The sequence below is a fragment of the Chelonia mydas genome, chromosome 22 (genome assembly GCF_015237465.2).
Source record: "Chelonia mydas isolate rCheMyd1 chromosome 22, rCheMyd1.pri.v2, whole genome shotgun sequence".
NCBI classification, from domain to species: domain Eukaryota; kingdom Metazoa; phylum Chordata; order Testudines; family Cheloniidae; genus Chelonia; species Chelonia mydas.
In genome coordinates this window covers 6969050-6996753 of record NC_051262.2, presented here as the reverse complement: position 1 = coordinate 6996753, position 27704 = coordinate 6969050, and the positions used below count along the sequence as shown (strand labels likewise).

The window sequence follows — 27704 nt, the reverse complement described above, 5'->3', positions numbered from 1 at the left end:
TTCAGCCCCCAGTTTCTGAGAATAAGCTGTATAGTTATTGTGACAAAAGAGCCAAGACTGGGTGGCTCAGGAGGAAATGAAATTCAGTCCACTTCTTAGTACAGGGAAACCTGCCAAGAGTGACCACTCATGGGAGTTAGCAAAAGTGGTCGCTTTAAAGTTTGCAGACCAGATGGTGGTGATGTTCCATGGCCTCTGCAAGCCGTCACTCATGACAGGCGGTCTCTCTTCAGAGGTGATCGCTAAGGCAGGTTTTACTGTAATAGGGTAAGTGTCAGCATCACAAAAAACATTACAGTTGGCATCCTTATTGATAGTTTAGCAGAGAGGCCAAGGATGGAATGGGCTATTGAAATTGAACTACCCTCAGTCATCTCGAATAGTCCTGTGTCATTGTTGAGGCACGTTGGTGGGGCAACTTGAGGCATGGCTTTCATTGCTGCTGCCTGTGCTCCATCTGCTCTGTGTATAGAGAGCTATCAGTCCAACTTCTTTACCTTGACTTGTTGGAGCAGTGGTTGTCATCTGCAGGTCTGTGCGCTGGGTCCTGCACTAGCACACTTTTGTTACACTTTTGTCCCCATGCCTCAGCCCTGTCTCTTTTGCTTCCTTTATCCTTTTTAATTCCCTTTGACTTTGGACCCCTCCCCTTTGAGAGGAAGGTTGTGTTTGATTCTCTGGTAGTCCCTGCCCCCTCTACAGAGGTTGAATAGACCTGAATTTACCTGCGCTAAATTTAGTTTGTTCTTAAAACAACAAAACTCCAGCACTCCCTTTTTTGGCATGGAAGCATTCTGCACCAGGTGGTGATACTAACATCAACCCCCATCCTCCTCAAGGGGCTCAAACCCAGATACGAAGCTACCCCTGAGGAAATATGGTTGCATAAACCATGAAAATTTGATATCCCAGGTATAGCTTCTCCAAACATGTAAATAAAAACTGAGTTATAACACTTAGTGAAGCATATTATTGTGAAGATTGTAGCCCTAGCTGTGATAATAGTTTCTTTATTCCCTGCGCAATGCAGTAGTTAGCATAGCTGTATCTGATGTTTCTTTGAAAGGTTAACATTCTCTTCTGTCCTTTGCCCCTCTTCTAGTGATTTCCTAGTCCCGGACTACTTAAACCAGGAGCAGGAAGAGACCCTCGGGCAATATGAGCTAGGAGAGCATGGGTTTGAAAGCAACTCCTCTGTCCACATGCCTGTCATTTCACAGGTCTCGTCGACTCAGAATTGCGAAAGCACTTTCCCCTTGGGGTCTTTGGGTGGGTTGGCAGAAAAAGAGGAAGACATGCCGGAGCAGCCAAAGACTAATGCCAGTGCCGAGGCAACCAGTGATGACCCCCCGAAATCAGAGCTGTCCTCTATTACTATTGAATAATTCATGGTTTGGTTTCATTTTTGTTCTTTGGAAAGTGCCTGTGTTTGGTCCTGTACATTTTAATTTAATTTTTTTAAACAAAAGGAGGGAGATTTCCCTTTTTACTTTGTAAGCTACACTTTAAACAGAAAACTGCAACAGATGTTACATTATTTTTCATGACTGAATGATCAGTTCTGTGAAAATGTTTAAGACTGAATGCACAATAAGGTCCTGTCAGAGCATCATAGAAGCTGTGATGCACTTCTAAAGAAGAAGCAATCGACTGAAATCACTTCAACTTCCTTCTTCCACAATTAGAACAGCTCATTAAATTTCTAATGCTTCTGCAGACCCTCTGGTAAAGGGAGAGAATCAGAAGACACTTTTAAAATGACCAGTACAAGCATGCATGCTCGCAAGTTAATTAATGAGCAGAGTTTTGACTAACTTTAAGTAGATGTGTTTAATCCTCTGCTTAAAATATGGCATGTCCTGTCTTTGTCCTTACTGTTTTTCAAACTGCTTACTATAACCCTTTTTTTTGGAAATAGTAAGCATTTCTGAAATATAACAGTACTGTCCTTTTAAAAAATGTCTCTTTACAAAAAAATCTCTGAATCAGTTCTGACAAATTGAGTGATGATGCCATTGCCAGGTCCTCCCACTTCTGATATTCCACTCCGCTCATTCAAATAACCTATCCTGATTTGCTTATATGGGGCGAGGCATACAGTCAAGGAAAGTATAAATCCATGCAAGCCTGACAAATCTGTCATCACTGTATCTTTCTGTAAAGGAAACCACCTTTAGAAAAAAGAAAACGTGTCCCAGACTAAAATTCTTAAACCTTGGCCAGACTGCTTGCAGTCCTACTCACTTTCCCCTATCATACATATCACTAATCTCCAAAAGCTGGCTAGAGAGAGTTTACAGAAAGGAAAAAACAAGTTGTTCTTCTTTTGTGCATTATTGCACACTTTTGTGCTTATACATATGCATGTATACTTTCTGGGGTTTTTATTAGTCTGTTTTGGACAAAACAACCAATTTATTCTTTTTAGAGGCCAAGTTTCTAACCCAACAGGGGGTTGTTTATAAAAACCCTATATAACAATGTTAAATTGTTCCTGTTCCAAAACATTTTAAACCTTTGCCAAGTTAGTTTATTAAAGGCTGTTACTCCAGCTACGTACACAGCTCAAGCAAGCAATAAAGTGAAAGATTTGCAATTTCATTTTTTCCAGATTTAGAAAAGGCTGTAAATTTTGGGTATGGGATTTTCAGAGCAGTGATTCTCATTTTGTTGCAGGCAGTTTGGGCTATAGTAAAGCTTAAAAACTTAAAGTAGGGATTGTATAAATTCTTTGGCTGCTGATGAAATTAACTCTCTTTGATACATAAACAGCTGTGTTCCACAACCCACAGCATGCTGAGAGTTTAAGTATTACCTGACCTTAGTATTCCAAGGGCATGTGTCAGACTCCCTTGGTTTTAGATCTACTTGGTAAACTCATACCATGGGTATGAGTCCCTCTGTCACGCACACATTGGATTGAAAGGAGTTCGATCCTTGAGGGGGCCATTTAGGGATCTGGGGCAAAAATTGGGGATTGGTCCTGCTTTGAGCAGGGGGTTGGACTAGATGACCTCCTGAGGTCCCTTCCAACCCTGATATTCTATGATTCTATGAAAGAGAAAAATAGAGAAATGTTTTTAAAAAAAGGGAGGGAGAGGAGGTGCGGAGCTCAAATGGCAAGACTGATTAGTGTGCAATGACTTCAGCAGTTCTAATGCATCTGTAGAACTATGAAATATCTGCTGATAGCAAATCAGTGTAAAGCTTGTTGCACATTGGTAATATTTTAAAAGGCTTCAATGATAACATACTTACACATTTCTAGTGTTTCTTTAAATAAGTTTTCCCTACCCTGTGTTTATGTTAAAAAAAAAATTAATAAGATTCCCAGCTTTTTCCAAATTACTGAAGCTACCTTTTCCCCCCTGTCTCATCTGCAGAAAATGTCACAGCTACAATTCATCTTATATGTCTATCTTGGTCTTTTGTAAAGGGCTTGGAGCAGAACAAATTTTTATACAAGATACTGTACTATGAAATAGGCCAGTATCCATTGAAGGGACTGGATCAGAGGACCAGTCCTCTTCCACTTCTGATTTCTATAATTAAGAATCCAGTGAGTCAGGACAGTGCCTGTTAAATATTTCTTCCCTCGCCCCCCAGTAGTTCAGGATAAAAGTAGGATCTGGTACTAAACTCTAATTCATGATCCTCTTTCTCTGTTACAAAAGCATAAGTCTTCCTTGTACATGACAATTTTTAGTCAGTCATAAGTTAAAAAGCACTTAGGTACACACACAAACTCATACTTCACAGCTGGCCCACTGTGTATAATGCACAATGAATTAACACATCACACATGGATGGACTTATTCCTTCTGCCAAAAAAAGATGGTTTTCACCCAGGACAAGATCTGTCGTAACACATAATTCACTGATCATGAGATGTGCAAATGCAGAATATACACACCTAGAATAACTGATTTTTAGATGACTTAAAATTTTGTAGGATGGTTAACTGCTGTCTGAAATGCTGTGGAGAACACATTAAAACTTGGTAGCTACAAGGACTGTATTGTAGCTCTAATCTGTTCTTTGGTTGGTATTTGTAATTGTTTCCTGTTAATATATGTATTCCTTCTCCATAGAGAGGAGTCCAAATGAAATGTAAATCTTCTTTCATTTCTCTTTTCTGTGTCTTTCTGGAAGTGCTCAGTTCTTGGGAGTACTAATGTCCCTCAAAGGAGAGATTTAAAATGTTCTAACATTTTACATCAGGCTCTATTGCTTGATATCCAGGTTCTAAAGTGAGATAAATGTCTAAGTAAACTGAAAGCAGCAAGCCTTAGATTACACTGGGGATTAAACCTGAAACATAACTTCTTTAAAAGATGTTATCAGAGGGGTTTGATTCCTGGACTGCTTTTTCTAAAAATAGATACAAGGAATTAAGTTATATTTTGGTTAAAAAGTAAGTTGTTCAGAATTTCTTTCAAATAGAGGAGATTCGGTTTGCTGAGGCTGTAGTACCCCTTGCAGCAACTGTTGAATTAACAGGTGTTCTCCAAAAGTATTCACAAAGTGGTTTGAGTGCATTTTCCTTTTGTATAACCTTCTGGTGTACAGAGGACGATCAGTGCATTAAGTGGAAAATCCTTCCTTCCCCCACCCACTTATGCTAGAAGAACGCCCTGACTATCACAGACCATGGATGGTTCTGCTATATGGCAGGGAGCAGGATTCAGGGACATGGATCTGCATTCCCTACATGTTGGACAGTGCCTCAAGGCGGAGGGGAGAGGGTCACCTCTGGCTCCCCTCTCCCCCACAGAGAGGGGAAGGAGGAGGAGCAACTGCTTCAGCTGTGCGCTGGCCGATTTGGCCAAGTAATAGTTTCCTTTTGATGCTTGTGCGCACAGCTCCCCAGCGGTGGGGATACATTCGCATTGAGGAGATTAAACTTTCCCCCAGTACTAATTGGAATGTCAGTTTTCTGCAACATAGTTTTATTATCACAGGTTAAAATTTTTGTGTCCCTTATTAGTTTGTCTTTCTCGCTACAATTCGAGTTCAGTTGTCAGGCTAGCAAGTACTGTGGTCAAGTCTCTCATACTGAGAGTTTAGTTGACTAGATCTTTGAAAATGGTTCTGGTTTTCACAAGGCTGAAAGGTGTGAACTTAAACTTTTAAAAAAAGTAATAGCTGCCAATGCAGTAAAATATATTTTATAAAACTATGGTCCCTAGGTACCTTATGGTATAAAATTTTATTGTTTTTAAGATATGGCTTTAAGTTTTTATATGTGGGCTTCCGTCATTTCTTGGTTGCTGGTTTTCCCCTCCAGTCCAAAGACTTTAGCGCATGAGAATTTTGCCATCCTATTTTCAGGGCATACCCTGTAGCATTTTATATGCAATTTGGAGGGATAGAGGCTTTGTGCACGCTGCCTGGATTGGCTGGCATAGGTAATATGCAGATGTAGGGAGCACCTTCTGTTCCTAGTTCATTGTGGGCAGAAAAAAGTACTGGTCTCACCATCAAATATAGGGTCGGACTGTGCCTCAACCACATCAGAGGTCACCAGCAGAACACAGTTGGTGCAAAATATTCAGAGGGAATAAACCGTAAAACGTGAAATTTTTAAAAAATACAACAGTAATTGTTAACGCTCTGGGTTTTTGTTAACTTGGTGCATGCTACAACAGTCATTCAGTATCCTACAGGGCTCGCCGACAGATCTGGTTGCACTAAAAAATAAAAATAAAAATAAATCAGTTTCTGGGGCTGCCCTCCTGTATGGACACCACAGTCTTCCTGAGGGTTGATAAAGTCCACAGAAGAGATTTTTGACCATTATGTTTAGCTGATGCATGCTTTTGATATTCTGACTATAGCCCTGCCTACAAGAAAGTCCTCAGTGGCTTCCTTGCCCTGCTGTTTCAGTGCCTTGACTCTCTGGGCACTGGCCTTTGATGGAATCCTTGAGCGGGGGGAGGGTAAAGCTGGAGGAAAAATGTGAATTAAATTATCATTGGGCTTCTTTGTGTGTTTTAGTAACAGTGCAACCCTTTTAACTGTGCCAGTCTCCAGTCACCAGCCGTATATCCAGTCGTCATCTCATACACAGTACAGCTTCTCTTGTTGACGCTGGTCACCGCTAGATTACTTGGCATGTTTATTGACTTAACAGAAATGTTTTTTGGTTTTGTTTTTAATGTATACGATGTTTAAATACACTTCACATTTTATATAATACTATCTGGCTATTAGTATTTTTCAGGAACCATAGTTCTTGGTGGCTATATATATTTTTGTGACTTTTTTGTAAACTAAGTGCCGTTTCAACGTTACAATCATTTTTAGAGTTCTTGTAATCAATGTGAATATCATGTTTTTTCAAATCTGTTCTGAGCCTGTAGTGTTTGCTTTGTGATCATATGTGTAATGTATATATTCTGTATAGTTACATTGTACTGAAATACTAGCTTGTTTGATATAAGAAAAGTATGTATTGGGTACTTTTTTGCTAGCCTGATTGTTTAATCTTTAAAAAAAATGTTTTAAAATACAAAAAAAAATAAAAATCTCCAAACTGGTCCCCTTATAGGTCAAAATTAGGGGGGGCGGGAGGAGGAAAAACTAGTTTTGAGTGTCTTTGGATAGAAACATGAAGCTAAGATTTTTCATTAAAATATTAATGTTTTATGGAGTATATACTTGCTTTGTGTCGTTACTTTACGTACGCCTAAGAGTACGGACAACAGACTCGATTCATCTCGGCTGTAAGCAGGTGCAACTCTCAGTGGGATTTCAGCCTTTTATATTAGGGCTGACTTTGGCCTGAAGTAGTTAAATAGGGTGCAAAACTACTGTTTTCAACATCCTGTTCAGAAGGAAGGTAGCTTTAAACGAAGTGAGTATTAATGAGTGACCGCAGAGACTGCCTGAGTAAGGAGTATTATAAAGAAGTACCTGACATCATTTGACTTTCATACATGTGTGTATGATCCTTGCTATTCTTTTGCCATGTGTTCTGGAGGGGGAAAAAAAAAGGCACAGGGAAGGCTTCCTTCCTAATGTGGTTTTCCTGGTGGAACATCATTGGAAACAGGCCTGTTCTGAAAAGAACAATATTTAAAATGTCATTCGATGGAGTCTTTGCAATTGCAGCTACGAGCTTCAATTTGACCATGGCACAAGCCCAGAGGAAGGGGGCTTAAGCTATGCCATCTCTGTCACCCCTTACAGTTAAACTAGGCCTGCTTTGACAAGTCCACACGGCCCTGGCTGTGCTAGAACACTTGGCTCTCCACATGGCTAGGGAACCAGTGTCAAGGCACTTGACTTCTGGAATAGCTTGACTGAAATGTTTAAAACTCTTCCCAGCCACCTGTATATTTGCCATTCCTGCATTGGTCTGATGTGACTGCCAAATATGAGCATGCTAGCAATCCAATCCTTGCTGTGTTCAGCATCTGAACTTGGGATTAGAAAACTAAATGGAAAAGCCAATGAGATTCCAGAGTACAGGGTAAGCATCCATGATGAGCTTTGGAGGGGTGGGTTAGGACAGCTTGAGTTTTACGTATTTTGTGCTCTTACTTTCCCCTTTGAAAACTTTGCCTCGTGACTGGTGTATGGTGTGGGAATCATAATGGATTTTGTTTGGGGAACGGTGGGGTTCTGGTAAAAGTGTTTTGGACAGATTCATGATTTGAGATGGAGGCCTTTACACTCTTCTGGTCATACTGTCCTGAAAATAGGAACCTTAGAAAGTCCCTGGGAAGACATTCAGACTGAAATGGGAAAGGAGCAGTGATTCTGAATGAACTGGCACAAATCGAAAGCCAACATTCCAGTATATGAGTCTCAGTGTGAACATCTGCTGAGATGAGAAAAGACCAATAGTGTGTGTTCCCTTGATAGATCTCAGGGTCCAAAGAGGTCACTTGGGTGTGCAGGCAAGCGGACTTTTGCAATACAAATCCAAATATGCTAAACATGCATTTTAATTTGATGTGAAACTTTTTCTATATTAAAGACCTTGCCTCGGCAGTTGTACTCTGTCTTAGGGTGTCTCTACACTATAATGTGAGCCCAGGGTTAGTAGACCTCGAGTTAGCAGACCCTGAGTTTGCTAACCTAGGGCTTGAGCGTCTACACTTATTTGTAACCTCAGGATAGGAATTGCTCCTCCTGCAGGAAAGCAGGCCAGCGGGTGGTATTTAGGAACTTCTCTTCTTTGACCTTTCTTCATCCAGGCTCTGCCACATAGTTCCAGCAATTGCTCAGGAAATCCAACCTGTGACCACAGAGCCCATTGTGAATAACTACTCGGTGCAGAATCAGTGGGGACAGCACTGGCTCATACCAAGGTTAGTTATATGACCCTCAATATTTGTTGGGTCAGTGTATTAATGACTTCAGTGCGTTCCAGCCTTGAAGATACAGTGCCCTGTTCTAGGAGATATGATTAAGACTATGTCCAAGGGCTGATGGCTGTGAGTCTGCTGCCAAGGTGATAGACATAGAATGCAATGGAAGGCTTGGTGGATGTTATTCCCCAGGGAAAAGAAACTCCCAGCTAAGAACAAATGTCATGTGAAATAGAGCATGGATGATAGAGGAGACGGGTCTTGCTTTCATGGTCAAATCACTTCTAGTTTCCTGAAACACTCTGATGAAAATGAAATTTTGACAAAAAATGGAAACACCTTTTTTTTTCTAAAAAGGATGACATTTTCCACCTCCAACTTTAGTGCTTTTCCCATGACAGCATAAAATGACCCCCTTTTAAAAGCTTGATCCTGTACGTTGAAGGCAATGGGTAACACTGACACTGGCTTCAAAGGACCAGGAGCAGCCACTGCAGCCCCAGTTCATCGAAGCATTTAACCACGTGCTTCAAATCATCCTTATTCAGCAACACATTGTTATCTTGTGCTTGCGTGCTTTGCTGAATTGGGGCCTTAATGCTAGTAGCTTCTCTAACTTGTTTTCATCTGAGCGATCTTGAACTTCACTTTTTAAAGGGGTTCATGGAAACTACATTAGATATTGGACTGGAAACCCCAGAAGAAGCGGCAATAAGGTGAACCAAGATAACATGGAAACGCACAATAGAAGCAGAATAGAAAGCTATCAAAATTACATGGGAAGAAGCTAAGACTGCAGCAGGAGCCCAGCAAAGATGGAAGGCAGTGATGAAGACCCTGTGTTCTGCATTGAATAGAGAGGCATGAGAGAGAGAGAGATGGAAACTATATTATTGTTAGTGTGTATTTACATGAAAACAGACCCATGAACTGTAGAATAAAATCCCGCAGAAAGAAGCGTCTGAAGCACTGCATGATAGACAACAGAACTTTAAAAAAGGAAGAAAGAAAAATCCCCTCCAAGTTCAGACTTCATCTTTCCCACAGTTTAACAAAAAATGCCTTTATGTAACGTTGGAGCTATAGTGATCAGTTTCAGGGTTGACGTGACAATAATTATAAACAACTGTTATGTAACCTCTTAGTTGATTGAGCTGAAATTAATAAATTTAAAGGAAAAGACAAACAAAAAAAGAATCCCTTTAGGGAGCTTATGTTTTAAATAAATAAAAATCTTTCAGGTTGACCTTTTTTGCAAAGTTAATGCAAACCCTGGATGAAAAAGCTGCTTGAGGAATAGTTGGCCAAAGGCGCTGCTCTTTAAAAACACTATTTATGTTAAAGGGAGAACCTTGTTTTAAGAGCTATGACACGTTTGAGTCTGAAACAGGGCGGTGGTGTTTAATAGTTCATTTTTATGTCAGTTTTGTTTACTTTGTTTAAAACACTTTTTAAAATTCTTTAACATGGGAGCTAGGTGTAAATCAGCCAGGTCCATTGCCTACAATGGAGATACACCTACTGAGGATATGGCCTATATATATATAATTCCCCCTTTGTTTGCCTTTTGCCATCTGGAAAACATTTCCAGGTTTTTGAGTGGAGCTCAAGTCAACATGGCTGGCCTGTGCCAACTGTCTCAGGCTTGCAGGTCTTGGACTATGGGGGTATTTAACTGCGGTGTAGATGTTCAAACCCGGGCTCTGGGACTTGGGGAGGGGAGCCTGAGTCCAATTCAGCTGACATGGGGCAGCTGCGGGTGTTTAATTGCAGTGTAGACATACCCTAGGAAGCCAAGACTGAATTTAGCATATGCTTTTCTGTCTCCAGAGGTGTTTCATTAGCTCAGTTACCAGTGACATGTTCTACTGCGTGCTGCTTACTGAATCAACTCAAGTAATCCAAATCCCTTTCCAAACAGACCCCGATTAACCTCATTCTTCCCCACTTCCTTTAGCCCTTTATGTCCTGTGCACAGCCACACCTTTCAAGAGGGAGCAGGGTAAACTAATTGAGTGAATTTAGTGTCTCTGTGCAATGTAGATGTTCTTATTTGATTTGAATCTGTTCAGTTACATTTGGTTTTCTGCTGTTTATTGTTTAAATGACAAGACCCTACTTTGTAATAGTTCCCAGAGGTGGAGTTCTATGGCATTTAAATCAGGGGATGTGGACTCAGGAGGCCTGGGTTCTCTGCCATCAATTTGCTGTGTGACTTGAGTAAGTCACTTTCGTCAGTCCTTGCCTGTGTTTCCCTCTCTGTAAAATGAGGATAATGAGACCTTGCCTTTATTTGCAAAATTCTTTGAGATCTTTGGAGGAAAGGTGCTGTGTCAATGTAAAGGCCACACTTAAGGGTGCTGTTATGAATGTGTTTGCTAAGGGTAAAATTCGCCCCTCTGTATTTTCTAAATCCCACTTAAGCCCTGTTTTGAGGATGTAAGTGGTGCATGGGCATTGTGCTGGCCCTCTGCTCAGGGGTGAATTTCATGTTCTGGCTGCAACATGTCCTCACTAGTGCTGTTTAGTCACTTGGACACTGCAGTGATTGGCCTGGCATTAAACCTAAATGAATGGATTGATCACAGCAATATGCTGATTGTCTGTGCAAGTCTGATCTTAACAGGAGACGCATCCTGCCACCTCCAGCAGGTCAAGTCCCTGACTTAAGCAAATAGTTTTGAAGTATCCCTGTGTAATTTCTTGCAGTTTTGCTTAACCTTTCAACTCTCTCTTCTACTGAAATTCAGCGTGGTCCAGCAGTTAGGGCACTGAATTGGAATTCAGTAGGCCATCTGCCACTGCATGAACTTAGGTAAGTCACGCCACCTATCTGCCTCAGTTTCCCCGCCCACCTTCATCTTGTCTACTTAGTACCTGCCCTGAAGAGCTTACAGTCTGTCTTTTATTAGGTGTATGTACAGCACCAGGCACGACTGGTCACAATCTTAACTGGACAATCTAGGTGCTACTGTCATGCTAATAATAATAATGGTTTGGCTGATTATTTTTAGTTGCTCCTTTGATTGCTTACTTGAGTGAGAGCTCACCAGGGGTCAGGAGTTACTCTCCAATTTTCTTACAGCAAGAATTCTTTTTAAAGCCCTTCATAAGCGGTGTCCTCCAAACATGGCTATAATAAGCAAGCCATAAAAATGTGTGATGTTGCCTGGCTGGTGGAAATGTGTAATTAAAGACATATCCAATTGTGACGCATGACTGGAAAGGGTTAAGCATCCTGCAGGATAAATGACTCAAATTCAAGCCTTAAAGACATATGGAGAGATAATGTTTGTGTTTTTGTTTATTTACATATATATGGTAGTGGTCAACAATGTAATCAAACAGTCCCTGTCTATGCTGTATTCTGTTACTTCAGAGATCAAAAGGACATCTTAACATTTAAATTAACTGTAAACATAGGATATACTGTGTTCATCTCCCTTTGAAATGTATAGTAAATCATAGAATGGTGGAAAAACAGGCAATTGCCTTATGTTAATAATTACCTGCGATGCTTAGGAAATGGGTCCACTTCAAATTTCCCATGAGTGCCTATTGTTCACGAAGGACTCTGAGCTGTCACAAGAGAGCCTGAAACTGTATAAACAATAGCTTGGGTCCTGATCCTGTGATCTCAGATCTGCTTGAGGCTTCATGCAGGGGAAGTCTAAGCCACAAGGACTGAGATCCTGGACTCTGGACCACTCTGAATATAAACACTGGACTATAACCTATGAACTATTTTGGAAATAACTCTTTGCATCTACAAAGCTCTCCATCTCTGCCATGAATCTGAATCTCAAGATTGTACTCAAGTCTGTATGTATACTGATCTTTTAACCAATACTCTCTCTCCTTTTTAACTAAATTTTAGTCTAGTTAATAAGAATTGGCTGTAAGCATATATTTGGGTAAGATCTAGAATATTCATTAACCTGGGAGGTAATGTGTCCAATCCTTCAGGATTGGTAGAACTTTTTTATGTGATGAATAAGATTTTCAGTAATCCTCATCGTATTTACTTGGGTGTCTGGGTGAAGGCCTGAGGCTGGGTTACTTTAAGAGAACTGCATTGATGGCTTCTGGGTAACCAGTAAGGTATTATAGAAGCTGTTTTGGTAAATCTAAGTATTGGAATATCCACCAGCTTTGGGGATTGTCTGCCCCGTTCTTTGCAGTTCACCCTAATCAAGTGACCTCAGTTGGCTCCCCTGGGACTCCGATCACACCAATATAAATTATAAAACTATATACGTCCTATGAATTTAGTGCTGCTGAAAGATTGACACAGCCCTGGGGACTGATTTTCCTCCACAGAACAGGTTACAGCGGAGACCACTGTAGTGCAAGTTTCTCCACACTGCCTCGCTGCTCTGCCTCAACCCTGACCTGAAATGACCTAGACTGAGCAGATCACTGGTCATTCTGTCCTTGGAGCGCCAATGGGACGGCGTCACGAGTGCCAGTTGCCAGGGTCCTTTTTCTTGGTGATGTAGGCGCCTGTTTATTGAGATCCACCGAACTCATTAACACACAGTGTGCGCAGAGTGGTACGAGACATACAAGGAGGTATAGTTTGTGCTCTCAGGATCTCACGGGCTACATACAGAGGCATTCTGGGTTTTGCATGGCTCTGCTCTGAGCAATCAAATTCCATGTTTTAAGAGCTATGTTGGTTTCGAATTAGTTGCCAAAAACAGCATTTGAAAAACAAAGTGGGTTTTATTTATTCCTATACACTCAGATACCTTGACAGATTACTCTGATGTGTTTTCTAAAAACTTGGCATGTGGATTGATATTGTAGATGCCAAGTGACTGCCCAGGGTGAATTGGTCTGACACGTGTAGCCTGGAAAAACAGAAGCATCGAACGGGAAAGCTGGCAGACTCCTAATGGCATGCACAGGGCTGATGAGCCTGACGAGAACAACTGTCCTCCACACACCCCTGGGGTCTCTCGTGGTTGGCTCTAGCAGGTAACAGCCACACAAGCCCCGAGCGGTAAGTATGTACGTGCAGCACGTTGACTGATAAAGTGGAATGAGCGGTAACATGGGATGGGGCCAGACTCCGTACAGAGAGAACCAGTCTGCTCAGGTCAGGTTTTCAGTACTTCATTGTATGTTTATTTCCCCCATGTCCCGTTTGGAGCCCTGAAAATCCTTTCTGATGTTCCTGCTTTTAATGCCCTTTTCTTCCCAAAATAAGCCAGATGGACCATGATCCACCCAGCACCGACCTAAGAGACCCATGGGAGCCTATCCTTGCTTCCCCAATTGTCCCATAGCATGAGGCACCCTCTCCTTCCACTGCCTGAGTGTGTTGCCTCCTCAGTGCACCCTGCCTGTCCAGGACCCCAGGCTCTCCAGTTTGGCAATGCAGAGCCATTAGCGGCTAACTGAGCCCACTGGATTTTTCCACTCCAAATCTAGTGGTTGGGTTTACAGATATATGGACCCAACTCGAAACCCTGGATCCAAGCACCGCCAGACTTCATGGGGGTGTCTTATCCAAACCCATGCCCAAGGTCAGAAGTTTGCAGGTGCACCCTGACTTCATAACAAAGTGAACCAAGCCCCTGTTTGCTTTGGGCTGTTTGGAAACTGACACAATTTAGTGGCATGAGCCCATCTCTTGATTTAATATTCCCTGGTAGCGGAGGTTGTTTTGGTTTGGCTTTTCTTTTTTGTGTTGCGGGGGACAGGTTGTTCTTACTTTGTTTCAGTTTGCATCTGTAACACATCAAGTGCTTCCACACAGAGGAGGTAGCCTGTAGTTTTCCACGTACAATCTCTCTGCTTCCACTCCGCTCGGTGCATGGAGATGTTTGTTCTATGCTAAAACAGCGGGGCAGGCAAAACCGCAAGTAAATCAGACTGTGGGGTTTTTTTCCACTTTTAATAACAGTTTACTATTCTGTAAGTGCATATAAAGCACATGTCCCGTTCATCTAGCCAAGGAGCTTGATAGTCCATCAGCAAGAACTACCATAGGTCTAGGGAGACTGATTTATACAAGCGAGAATACGTATGCCAGGAGCTGGCAGCAACTTGCTCCTTCTTTTTTTTTTTTTTTTTAAACAACTTGGCAAATCCTCCTCTTCTCCTTCATCCAAACTTTTGCCTTTTATAGTCGTTGAATAATGCTTTTTATTTCTGGAAAAAATGTATATAGTAACATTTTTCATCAGCCATTTTTCTTCCTTTTCTGAACGATATGGGGTGTGGAGAACCCTAGCTACACAACAGTCAGTTGCTGATTGAAACCCCCCGCCCCCCCCCACATGAACAGTCGTACGCACTGTAACACGCGCACCGTGCCTGGAATGCACACCCTCCGGCATGGACTCACGCACTCTCTCTTGTACGGGCTTAGACATGTGCACATCCACACACACACACACACCAACTCACCACGCACAACACTCATGCAACCACTGGCACCCATTCTCATGCTCACATGTGTGAGCATACATAAACGTACATTCGTATGTATGTGCACACACACACACACACACACACACATATGTACAGGTATATTAACTCATGCACGGACTCATGGAGATCAGTACCCCCACCCCCCGATCCCTGCATACTGGTACATGCACAGCATCAGCCATGGTCTCATCCACGTTTGAACTTTTCTTGCCCACTTGGACTTACACGTTTGCAATTTTTCCACACATGCAGGGACACATTCAGATGTGGATGGACAGATCCTCAGACACACATTATTAGACACACACTGTCTCACACAAGCATATAGATTTATGATTTGTTGTGAGTGGAAAACAGCTGGGTCAGGTTAATCAAATACAGCAGAAGATTTAAGGCAAAATATTGAAAAGCAGTGTCTGGTAGTGAGGGGAAATTCTTAAAAGCACGATGGTTTCATGGCTCTGTGCCAGCGCAAGAAGATGTGTGTCTGGCTACGCTAAACGTCAGCACTAGGTCTGTTTCACTCCAGGAGTGCTCTCAGATGTCGGGGCGGGGGAGGGCAAAATCCATGTTGGGTTTGGCCCCACGCACCCGGGACGTCATTTTGAAACACTGGCGTTTCAGAGGGGGATGCTGAGTTGCATAGCATGGGAACTGCAGCAAAGGGAATTACAGTTAACCCCCTGCTCATGCCACAGTCGATCAGAATGCTGCTTCCCTGTCATGTGTTTTCTGTCTGTCCCTTCCCATCCTTGCCAATGACTAAGATGTGTGTTTGCTACCATGACAGTAAGTGTGACTAAATGACCCAAACAGCTGAGTCTCCTGTGTGGTACAGCTGAATACCAGATACTGCAAAGCTGAATGTGTCAAGGTGATAGAACTTTTTACCCTGAGGTCGCTGGTTTACAGCCAGACCAGACTGGGAGTGACTGTGACCAATGGATGGTTGTTCTGTAGCCTACATGGAATGAGTTGGTGGATTCTCAGTCCAGTTGCTGGGCATCCACGTTGTAAGAATCATCCCTTCAGCTGTCTCTAATTCACCCCCTTCTTGGCAGCCTCTGCAGAGAGCCCAATGAGTTGAATGGCCACAGAGCCTGAACTCCCATCATTCCCCTGGTTTGGGTCTGTCCAGTTCAGGGTAACAGCACTTTGGCAGGGACAGAGCGGGGTGGACGCTTGCATTCCCGTTGCCCAGGCTATACCTGTTCGCTGGCTAACCGGAGTGCCTAATTCTGCAGGGCTGTCAATTCAGTCTGCCTCAAAAGTGCCGTAAGGGCTGCAAAGGGTTGGAAATAATCAACTGCAGAGGAAATAATTTCATCTCAGGATTCTGCTGGCTGACGATGCTCACAATTTATGATGCCCCCGGAAGCTGAGGCTGGGATTATTTCTGTGCGACTCCCACAGCTGCTGCTTGACAGCGCCGTGACTGTGTTAGAAATGACTGAACTAGATCAATACAAGCAGAGCTGACCTATAAACATCCATGAGCCTGAGTGCTGGGCCTCAATTTAGTTGAGTACAGATGGGAGCCACTCCTTTCCCTGCACCTCCCTCTCCTTCTGTCCATAGGTAGTGCTGCCTGGCTGGAACTGCCTCCTCCTTGACCCCATGATTCCTCTGTTCCCATCTGGCAGATGGGACATGCTGCTCTGCAGTGACTTCTCTTCTCCCAGAGAAGACCTGCATCTCCTAGTCTCTCATGCCCTGACTGATGTTGGTTGGGCAAAAGAGGTAGTCCATGTCCTCGTGTGGGACACCTGGCTTGGAAGAAAGGCAGGTCTAATGGGAGGGCACTGGACTGGGCCTCAAGAGACCTGGGATCCATTCGTCCTTGGCCAAGACAGTTAATCTACCCCATGCCTCAGTTCCCCATAGCACTTCCCTGCCTCTCGGCGGTGCAATGAGGATAAATCCATTCATGATTGTGGGCTGCTGAGACTCTCTGGTGATGGAAGCCAGGTAAGTACCTGCATAGATTGGGAGGTGTGTTGTGCTCCCCTCCGCTGATTGACTGGCATAGAGCCCAGGGGTTCTCTACCTGACTCTGCCACTGACTACCTGTGATATAAAGAGCAAGTTGTGTAACCTTACTGGGCCTTGGTTTCCCAGCTTACTATATAACCACCTTTGTGGAAGCACTTGGCAATCGCCAGATGAAAGGCACAGTGTAATTGCAGAGTATTATATGCATTACATGAAGAGATCATCAGTGTGCCTGCTTGTTAAAGAACCTGTAACAAAAGCTCATTTCTGACAGGCGTGGTTTTGTCTGGGCATCCACGTTCTGTTTCTTTGTAGGTAGATGAGCCTTGGCAGGTATAGAGTATGTGCAGAACACACGGTCTACAGAGATGAGAACCAGCTGCTTCTTCCAGATGTTTCATCCCTCTTTCCTGTTTGTTACACTTCAGGATAGGAACCTCTTCAGCTGTGTGAGACACTCACTGTTCTAGGATCTCTGGGGGTGGAGGGGAGGGATTAATCTCGTGTGATGTCAGCAAGAAATGGAAGCAGAAACAAAGTTTCCCATTTTTGTGGGGACATGCTTGAAGGGACTTGGAGCTCTGGCTCTGCCCGTTGTTCATGTGTTTGCCTGCTGTGAGATAAGAGAGGCCAGAAAGGAGAGCTGCGAATTACAGCTGAAAACACTAATGTTCTTTCCGTGCTCATATTGTCCTGGCAGCGTTCATGGTGGGCAAACGGAACTGGATACAATAGAATCCTCAGGTTTCAGAGGAGCAGCCGTGTTAGTCTGTATTCGCAAAAAGAAAAGGAGGACTTGTGGCACCTCCTCCTGGCTCAATCCTTGCTCAGAACTTAGACCCAGTTCAGATCCCCTTTAGGTGTTGTCTGCTGGAGCCTCGCAAGGGAGCTTAACGCCCTTCGTCAAGCCTCATTTTACCATGCGTAAGCGCAGCTCGGAGGTCTGTGTAAATGGGGCAGTGGGCAATAATAGGGGATGTTTACTCTGCATCACAGGGGGTGGCTGCAGTTTGTGGTGACGTACCCAAGCTAGCTAACTCGGGTGCCAGACGAAGTGAAGCCATGACAGCGTGCGCTCCAGCATGGACTGTTCAAGTTCACTCAGGACCCCGGGTGATTACTTGCATGGTGCTGCAGCTTCACTTCTCCAGTCCCTGAGCTGGCTCAATTAAAGCTAGCTTGGGTAGGTCTAGGGAAGCTGCAGTCCCATCCCGTGATTGCAGTGGACACATACCCTTGGAGACTTGCACAAATGTGGGGTAATTTCCCCCTGTTGTTTTAATTGGGTGGGGGCGGGGGGAGAATGACTTCTGTGCTGTGGTTGGGGCTGGCGTGATATGGAGAGTCTGTTCTCAGCCACTCTCACTAGGACCAGGAAGCACCAGAAACCTGACTGGGGAGAGCCGTTCTTGTGAGCTTGCCAGCCCAGTTTTGCAGACTTGAGCTTTGGATAAGCAGCCCTTGTGTGAACCAACTTTGGATGGTCTGCAAAGCTCACCTAACGCTTGGTAGGATCCTTCTCTGAGAATTGTGTCATGTGGAGGGAAGGGAAAATATTTTCACCATGCAGGAGCTTTTCATTCTAGTTGTTGGAGCTGGGGGTCCCAATGGATGTGCATAGAAATATTTTTACAGATGTCAGAGGTGTGGTATCCGGGACTGTGGTTTGTCCCCTTGGAATAACTCACGCTATTAATGCTTTTCTACTGTAGATCACAAAGCTCTCTAATGAAGTGGATAAGCATTGCTAACTCTGCCCCAAAGCGGATGGGACACTGAGTCTCAGAGATTGACACGACTAGCCCCATCTGCAAGGAAGTTGATGGAAAGCTGGGGTCTCCTGAGCACTGATCTTGTGCTCTATCTCCTGGGCCTGGCCATATCTATCTCACAGGTAAGGGCCAAATGCAAAGTTCTAATTCAGAGCTGGGCCTGAACATTTGCTATAGCTTGGGGGCAATTGCAGGTCTAAGATTTCACATCAGACCGCACCTCTGATCCGGACATTTCAAAAACCCTTTGGTAGCTGAAATAGAATCATCATGGAATACCAGGGTTGGAAGGGACCTCAGGAGGTCATCTAGTCCAACCCCCTGCTCAAAGCAGGACCAATCCCCAACTAAATCATCCCAGCCAGGGCTTTGTGAAGCCTGACCTTAAAAACCTCAAAGGAAGGAGAATCCACCACCTCCCTAGGTAACGCATTCCAGTGCTTCACCACTCTCTTAGTGAAATACTGTTTCCTAATATCCAACCTAGACCTCCCCCACTGCAACTTGAGACCATTACTCCTTGTTCTGTCATCTGCTACCACTGAGAACAGTCTAGATCCATCCTCTTTGGAACCCCCTTTCAGGTAGTTGAAAGCAGCTATCAAATCCCCCCTCATTCTTCTCTTCCGCAGACTAAACAATCCCAGTTCCCTCAGCCTCTCCTCGTAAGTCATGTGTTCCAGTCCCCTAATCATTTTTGTTGCCCTCCGCTGGACTATCTCCAATTTTTCCACATCCTTCTTGTAGTGTGGGGCCCAAAACTAGACACAGTACTCCAGATGAGGCCTCACCAATGTCGAATAGAGGGGAACGATCACGTCCCTCCATCTGCTGGCAATGCCCCTATTTATACAGCCCAAAATGCCATTGGCCTTCTTGCCAACAAGGGCACACTGTTGACTCATAGCCAGCTTCTCATCCACTGTAACCCCTAGGTCCTTTTCTGCAGAACTGCTGCCTAGCCATTCGGTCCCTAGTCTGTAGCGGTGCATGGGATTCTTCCGTCCTAAGTGCAGGACTCTGCACTTGTCCTTGTTGAACCTCATCAGATTTCTTTTGGCCCAAACCTCTAATTTGTCTAGGTCCCTCTGTATCCTATCCCTACCCTCCAGCGTATCTATCTCTCCTCCCAGTTTAGTGTCATCTGCAAACTTGCTGAGGGTGCAATCCACGCCATCCTCCAGATCATTAATGAAGATATTGAACAAAACCAGCCCCAGGACCGACCCTTGGGGCACTCCACTTGATACCGGCTGCCAACTGCTCATGGAGCCATTGATCACTACCCATTGAGCCTGATGATCTAGCCAGCTTTATAGACACAGAAATAAACACAGCTTCAGGAGCAAAGAGCCTTGTTTTGTTTCGTTTTTTTTGTGGGAGTTAAACCACACATAGTACAGAGCAGCAAAACTGGTGGAAGACCCCCAAAGAGAACTGGCACTGGGATCCATCCCTCCCACACGCTCGGCTCGGGAAGAACAACATGCAGCTGCCAAATTTCCCCATTAAAATGTTGAGTTCCCTCTCCCCGCACCAACCAAATAAAGCTTGATTGAAACGAGCCGTTTTCATCTTCAGTGCTGCGATGTTTTGTTCCTGACTGTGAGTCAATGATTTTTCCAGTCCCTCCCCCATGATAAACAAGTGCAGGCTGAATGTGGCCCAAAGGAAAATGTGATTCCCTGCCACATGCCTCCCCACTACCAATAATAACCATATGGCCGCTCCCAGACCCCCTCTTTCCAACCAGCAGAAGCGCAAGCAAGCATTAGCCCTGGCACATACATAACAGGGGCTTAACCCAGCGTTGCCTGCAGCTGGGCCGTGTGCACCCACTAAACACAATCCCACCCTGCCACGATCACAGAGCCTTGTGCTGTGGTCCTAGTAGCTCTCCCAAGCTAAGCAGGGTTGGGTTGAGGGGGTGCTTGAATGGGAGATCTAGGAAAAAGGAGCAGTGCCGCTGGGATGGCTCTGAGATGCTTTCCTGTTGCATGCTAGGGCTACCGTGTGCAATTCTGTAGGCCTGCAGCAAGTAATTTGATGGGCATGTATACAGGGGATTTTTAGGACCACCTTCTCCCACCAGACCTAGAGCAGTGGTTTTCAACCTGTGGTCCACAGACCCCTTGGGGGGGTCTGCAGACTATGTCTAAGATTTCCAAAGGGGTCCACACCTTCATTCAAAAATTTTTAGGGGTCCACAAATGAAAAAAAGGTTGAAAACCACTGACCTATAGGGACGATCAAGGATGTGTAGCATTACGGCCCCCTCCAGCCAGAAAGCCAAAAGGCAAAGAATCCATCAGTCAAGCCCTGTATCTAAAGTCCCCGCCTGCCCACATTTTGCAAGTGCTCACAAGCCACCCATTGCAGCCCCACAGAGGGTGGGGACAAGGCCCATTAAGCTACTGTGTCCTAAAGTGGCCCTTTAGTTGCAGTGACATCTGCCTCCTTCGTAGGTTGAGCTGCCTAGATGCTACCTGCAGGCTGAAGTTCTATGTATCTCATTCTCAGGAGTTCGGAAAAGTCCAACAATTGCTGGCCTGTTTTTTTGGGGGGCGGGGGGGCCCTGATACAGAAGCCATCATCACCATATGGGTGCAGAAGCACAACTCCAGCAACCTGAGCATCCCAAGCAGGTCAAACATCGCCCGACTGAGACGCTCATGACATGCTGGGCAGAAGCCTCCACCTCCCAGGTGTGCAAAACGACATCATGTTCATCACCCCACCCATTCGTCAACCACTGTTGAGTGACTCTGGCTACGTTTGAGAGTGGCACCTTCAGTAGGAGGGTTCTCTAAGAAACAACAACAACAAGAAAAGATATGCCACTTCCTCCTCGGTGCACCATTCATTAATTCTACAGGGTGTCCTTGAGTGTGTCTACTGATTGGACCAGAGAGGATGGATGTTCCTCAAGGGAACCCTCATAGGTAATTCCTTCAGTCATAGTCCTTTCTCTGCCCATCTTCTATCCCACACTCCTCCCCTGGAAGAGAGGCACTGCCTTAGATCCTTGTATCTTTTATTCCCATTTTCCTACCCTAATTTCTTCCCTATTTCAGCAGTCTCTTTCTGGAAAAGAGCCAGTGGACTGGCGCCTTATCTTCAGAGCTTGAATGACAGGTTCTTTGCTTCCTGGTAGGTTGACGCCATAACGCAGCACATCCTTGACTGTCCCTAATGGCAGGATGAGAAAAGAGCAGAGGAATTACCACCCTGGCCTGTTGTTTTCCCTTTCATAATCATCCACAGAAAAGGGCAGGCAGGTCAAAGTTGTGCTTGGGTAGGTTGGTCATCATTAGCAGTAGGTGGGAGGGAGGAAATCTCCAGACCAGACAGCACAGCTGGTAAACAAACATGGAGTGCAGGGATGAGCATGTTAGTCAGGCGTTCGGTAATTGCATCAATGTTCTGACTGCTAAGGAGCGACGGGAGAGCTGGAGACTGGCCCACTGTATTGTTCTACTGTGGTAGTTTCAGTTGCTGCCAAGCCAGGTTTAGCCTCAGTCAGAGAACAGTGAAGACACAAACGGAGGCATAACCAAGATTTGGGGAAACCCCAACTTTCAGTTAACTGCAGTTACACTTTGCCCTCCTACAGAACTTTCTGTGCCTCCCTCTAATTCAGGCATTTCCATCATAGGCCCTAACCCTAGTGTCTGGCACTGGTGTCGGAGAGTCCAAAAGTGTTTCAAAAACACTAAGGAATTAGGCTGGGATATCAAAGGAAGCTCAGGAAGTTAGATGCCCAAGTTCCATAGAAATTCAGGGGGGGATTTTCAAAAGTGCCATGGGGAGTTAGGTGTCCATTTGCCCTGGACTCCTGCAAGGGACTTGTGCTCCTAAAATCCCTTAAGTGCTTTCCAAAATCTTCCCCTCAGTGGGAGTTACAGGTGGGTTTTTCAATAGTGCCTACATGACAGAGGCACACAAGTTGCCCTGAAAGTCAATGAGGGTTGTGCTCCTAAATCACCTTTAACTCTTACTGAATTTTAATGGATTTTAGGAGCAAATTCTCAGTCTCCTTTGGGCAATTCCAGCTTTGAGTCCCTCGCCTTCCCAGTGTAGGTCAGCATTAGCCCAGCTTTTCAAAATATTTCAGCTTTCAAAAATGTTTTTATGGACTTGTAAATACTATAAATACTTTGTTTCTTTCCCCTTACAGGAGAAGGCTGGCAAGTAGCCTTTGGGCCAGGAGTGACAAGTTTTTTTTTAGTACAGAGGCTGTTTTATCTCTGTTTTGCAGATGGGGAAACAGAGACAGATTAATGACTCGCCTGTGTCCGCTGCCTTCTGCCCCTCTCTCTAGCCGTGCTTAGGTACATATCTGGCCCCCCATTACTGAGCCCTTCACACTCTAACAGTACACCTGTGAATTTGGGCAGAGCTATTATCCCCATTTTACAGATGGGGAATTGAGGTCCAGCACTGCTAAAGTGACTTGCCCAAGGTCCCAGAGGAGGTTTGTGGTGGAGCAGGGCATTGAATCCAGCTGTCCAAAATCCTGGGCTGGTTCCCTAACCACTGGGCCATCCTTCCTCTCTTCCAGCCCTGTACTTTGCTTGCCCTATGTACGATTTCTACTTGGATGGCATCCCTTTTCAATTTTTGATACCACAGAGTCTCTGAAGCTCTCTACCGAGATTTGACCTCTCAGTATTTTGTATTTTAATTGGCTGGCCATTCTTCCTCAATTTGGAGTTATCGAGGCAACAGGAAGAGAAATTTTTTAAGCATTAAAAATCTTAGCAGGGTGACGTTTATTAAAAACCTGAAGAGAATAGCTAGCTTGTGGAAGCTTTACTCATATATCGGTCCGTCGGCAGAGGCCTGTTTGTGTTTTAGAATCCTTGTCCTCTCCCTAGATGAAAGCCCTGCAGAAGGATTTTGTTTTTCAGACAGAAGGCAAGCCAAGTTGGTGATTTCATCCCAAGGCAGGCTGTGTCAAGCTGGTCCTATTCAAGCACGCAGGAAATCAACCTTTGGAGCTCATTCAGAAAAGAAGAGGGAGGGAGGGAGATTCTTAAACTGAACTCCAGGCAAGCAGGAAAGATGCCTTCTGTCATCAGGGTGCTCCAGGGGATGGCTCCTCACCCTTTGAAGGATGAGCTGGCAACATTTCAAACAACATTTCTTAATCCCCAGCTATTCCAAAGAGCAATTTGATCTCTGCCCTCCTGGGGCCGTGGGAGGGGCAGGCACTGCATCACTCCGATACGGGGTCAGGTGGCGACCACAGGCCCAGGCGACTTGTCCCAAGCTGCTGTAAATCCAGTGCATGTTTTTCTGGTTAGAACAATTGTTGCCTAATTAAAACAGATGCTTTCTGGGCTTTAATGGGGCTTAGTGAAGGGCCGGGGGGAGAGCGCAAGCTATGGGCAAAGGAGAGGAATGGAGAGGCTAGATGGCAGCTGTAGAAAGGAGAGGGAGGAGGGATTTAATTTCCAGCAAAATAATTCTGTATGAGCTGTGTGAACATTCTTCACTTGACGTACTTCAAGAGCAGCTAGAGCATGGACTGCAACCGCACCGGCTGCAGAGCATGGATGGTCCAGAGGTTAGAGCACTTGAGGACAACTCAGGAGATCTTTATTCTTTTCCTGGCTTTGCCACAGACATTTTCCATGACTGTGGGCCAGTCACTGAATCTCTGTGGTTCTGCGCCTCAGCTGTAAAATTAGGTTGATATTCCTTCCACACAGGGGTGTTGTGAGAAAAGATTTTGCTAATGTAGGTGAAGTTCCTGGATGCTTGGTGATGGGGGCTCTAAGTATCTAGATACCTTTATTGTGCTGCTGCCCCTTGCCCCGGAAAGGCCACCTATAGTGATGAGAAGTGAGTTAAGTTTCCATGGACCATTCGGTTGCCGATCTCTTATCTCTCTGCAGCAACAGCCAATTAATATTGGTTGTAATGTGGGCATCAACAACTGGATTCGGAACCTCCTCTCTGTTAGACCACCAGACAGTCCACAGCTGACTGTCAGCCAGAGTGGTCCTGACCAAGATTTGAAGTGGCAACTAGGAAGTCACAGGCTCCATAGCTCAACCCCTGTCCCATGGACATACTCAAGTCCCATCACAGAATGAAGATCTGTTGGGCAGAGTTTTGGTTACTTTCCGATTTCTCCCGTTGAGCCCAATCGCCTGTTGCAGTCTGATGGCACTGTACCTCTAGATCATTGTTTTGAAAAGTTGGCTAGCAACCAAAGGTAACCATAATTGAAGAGTGATGTGGTGCCTTATGAAAAATGAGGGAGGGCTCAGATTCATTCCCAGTGGGCAGGTGTCCAGATCACAAGTCACAGTGGCAGTCTTGGCAGAGAGGCCAAACACAGAACTTGCCTCTCCCACCGTGTAGGTGCAGGATGAAGAACATTGGCTGGATGTAAGAACAATAGGACAATGGACCAAACTATGTTGGGGAGTCATGGAAGTTCCTTCCCTAGAGGTTTTCAGCAGGAGGCTGGATAACCATCTGTCTTGGATGGTTTAGAGACAACAAATCCTGCATCTTCCCAGAGGGTTAGACTAGCTGACCCTTGTGGTCTATTCTAACACTATGGTTCTTTGATTCTATGGTGTATTGCCTAACCACCGCCCATTTGCCAATAGACAGTACATCTGATGCCAGGGCTGTGAACTGGACACCTGCCTGGGCTCTGTAGCCTCACCCTATTTAAGGGGGCAGGAATTCTGTTGTTGTGGTGGGCTCCACTTGCCAACCAGGGATCAATTTAAATAGGCTGTGCCCAGCACCCCAGGATTTATATAGTCTGACACCTACTACCAGGTCTAACTTCACTTGAAGTATGTGTGTAAAGGGGCCGGTCACTGGATGTAATGGAGCCTGGATATCCAGAGCGTGCTACGCTGCACGGATCCCTTTCCCAGTGTGGGCTTGTTCACCCACAGAAGTTGTACTGGTTTAAGCTAAACCAGTGTGCATGCTTGTGTGGATGCGCACAAATCAGTTTTAAATGGGCTGTATAGGTTTAGCTTGCACCTTTAAATTTATCACTGCAAGCTAAACCTCTATGAGCCAAACTGAAACTAATTTGTGTGTATTCCCGCAAGGGTTTTGCACCAGTTTCACTGAATCAGTTTAAAAATCACACCTTTAGTTACTTATTCAATTATGATCATACAGTGTTGTGTATAGACCAGGCCACGCCTGCCCTGCCCTGTATCAGAACATTATCCAAATCAGCATTTTCCAGTGCTCCCCATGACGCTGCCGCAGAAGCACACAAAGGTGGCTGTCGAAATCGCCACTATGATGGGCGTTCACTTTGTTGGCCATATCACCAGGGAGATCAAAGATCAAATAGGCCTGGGTGCTGGAGTTGCTCACCCATGCTTAACCGTGGCCTGAAAGGCACATTGGAGAAGCAGTCAGGGGGCAGTTTGATCTGCTGCTGGCCGTGCTGTCCCAATTCTGTGTTTGTACAGCACCTAGCACAATCAGGTCCTGTTCTATGACTGGGGACTGTAGGTGGTACAAGAATACAAGTAATAATAACAATAGAGGATATTAGCCATCAGGGATGTCACTCTTAACAACCTGCACTGACGTACTGTATTTAAACAAAAGTTAATCACAAGTTTATCAATGTGAAAACCTTGCTGGGATTACACGTTCCCAACTGAACTCTGCATGAGTTCTTTGCAGGGCAGGCAGAGTTTGCTGGGGGATTTCACTGTAGAAAAATCAAATCTACGCCTTTGCAGGTCTCCTACAACACAGAAGGACTTCAAGGAATGCAAACTCTCCTTTCGAGCAGTTGCTTTTATGGACTTTTTTTTTTTTAAACAAGCTCTTTCTGTTGTGAATAATGCAGACAAAATGTTTGCAACTTGGCCCAGAGGATGGGAAAAATGCAGGGACCGAAAGCCAAGGCAGTATCTCAATGTCGACACTTGTTAGACAATTTTTATTTAGTGGCTGGTGCTGGAATCTGCCCACGCAAGCTGGGGGCTGAGGAAATAGAATGTGAGCACATCTGCTTGAGGAGCTGCTGTCTGACTTGGGGAGCATCTTGTGGTAATTAGGGGTATTTGCGCCTTTAATTTAATTGACTAGAGGGGCTTTTGCCTTTCTTTTGAGTTTATTCTCATAAAGCCCAGATATCCCAAAACACTAATAACCCTCTGCCTTTACCTCATGCCCTTTATCCCAGGGAGCTCAAAGCACCTTGCAAAGGTGCCGTAAGTAGTGTTGTTACCATGGAAACACTGAAGCCTGCGGTTAGTGTCAGAGCCAGAACACAGGGCCTGCAATTCCCAACTCCCAAGCTCCAACCACTACTTTACACTCCCCTCTCCATGGCAGCATAGGAGTGGTAGTTTCCTTTGCCAGTAACATGCATTCCCTTGCTATTGTTGTGGCAATTGTAATCCAGCTTCTCTTCCTGCCTGACCACAGGCCTGTGTGTCTGATGCCACCACGTGCGGTCATGGACCCTGCAAGGTCAAATTCAGCTTTGTAGGATTTTGCCACACTATAGGGGGACCCATCCATCCATCCATCCTAATGGGCCATCTCTTATTTTGTGCCTTCTATCCTATGATCTAGAAGTGAGGAAAAGGTGTTGTTAAGAAAATATTGGAATCAGTGCACTGGGGGGCGGGGGGATAATAATACTCCGCTCTCTGTAATGCATTTCCTCTGTGGATCTCAAAAGCACTTTGCAAAGGAGAGCAGGATCGTTGTCCCTATTTTACAGTGGGGGAAACTGAGGCACAGAGTGGCAAAGTGACTTGTCCAAGATCACACCAAGAGTCATGAGAAGAGAAGCTGTTTCCTGAGTTTGAGTACCCATCCAGTACTCTATTTGTTAGAGCCGGGGTTCTGAACCAGCGGGTTATGACCACTGTACTGTTTTCATATTGCTAAATGGGGAAAAGGCCCCAGTATGGACTAAGGACCTTGCACGTGACTATATGAAGGAACAAACTAACCAGCTGCAGTGTGATAAGCTATCGCACTTCAAAAGGTGGAACGCCCCTAATGCTGGAGAACAAATTAATTCTTGTTCCGCCCCAGCAATACATCCCTTGTTCCCTCGATGCTCCCACACCCCTGGTTCCCCTTCCCCTTTTGACTCCCTGCCATACCTCCCTCTTCCTCTGGCTCCCCATATGTTCCCCACCCCCCCCAACTACCCACA

At 44.8% G+C, this 27704-nt stretch overlaps 1 protein-coding gene across 13 annotated transcripts in view; it reads left to right on the top strand.

The window, feature by feature from the left end:
* The window catches only part of ZBTB44 (zinc finger and BTB domain containing 44), a 148085-nt gene that overhangs the window by 50655 nt on the left and 69726 nt on the right, over positions 1–27704 (top strand). For 3 of the 13 annotated variants that reach the window (XM_037882330.2, XM_037882328.2, XM_043534249.1), the window contains one exon: positions 1103–6655. The exons of 2 other annotated variants lie outside the window; for them this stretch is intronic. In XM_037882330.2, coding sequence (XP_037738258.1) covers positions 1103–1113 — 11 coding nt within the window. In that variant the 3' untranslated portion in view covers positions 1114–6655. 8 more of the 13 variants (XR_005222893.2, XR_005222889.2, XR_006287096.1 and 5 more) reach the window with 8 other exon arrangements.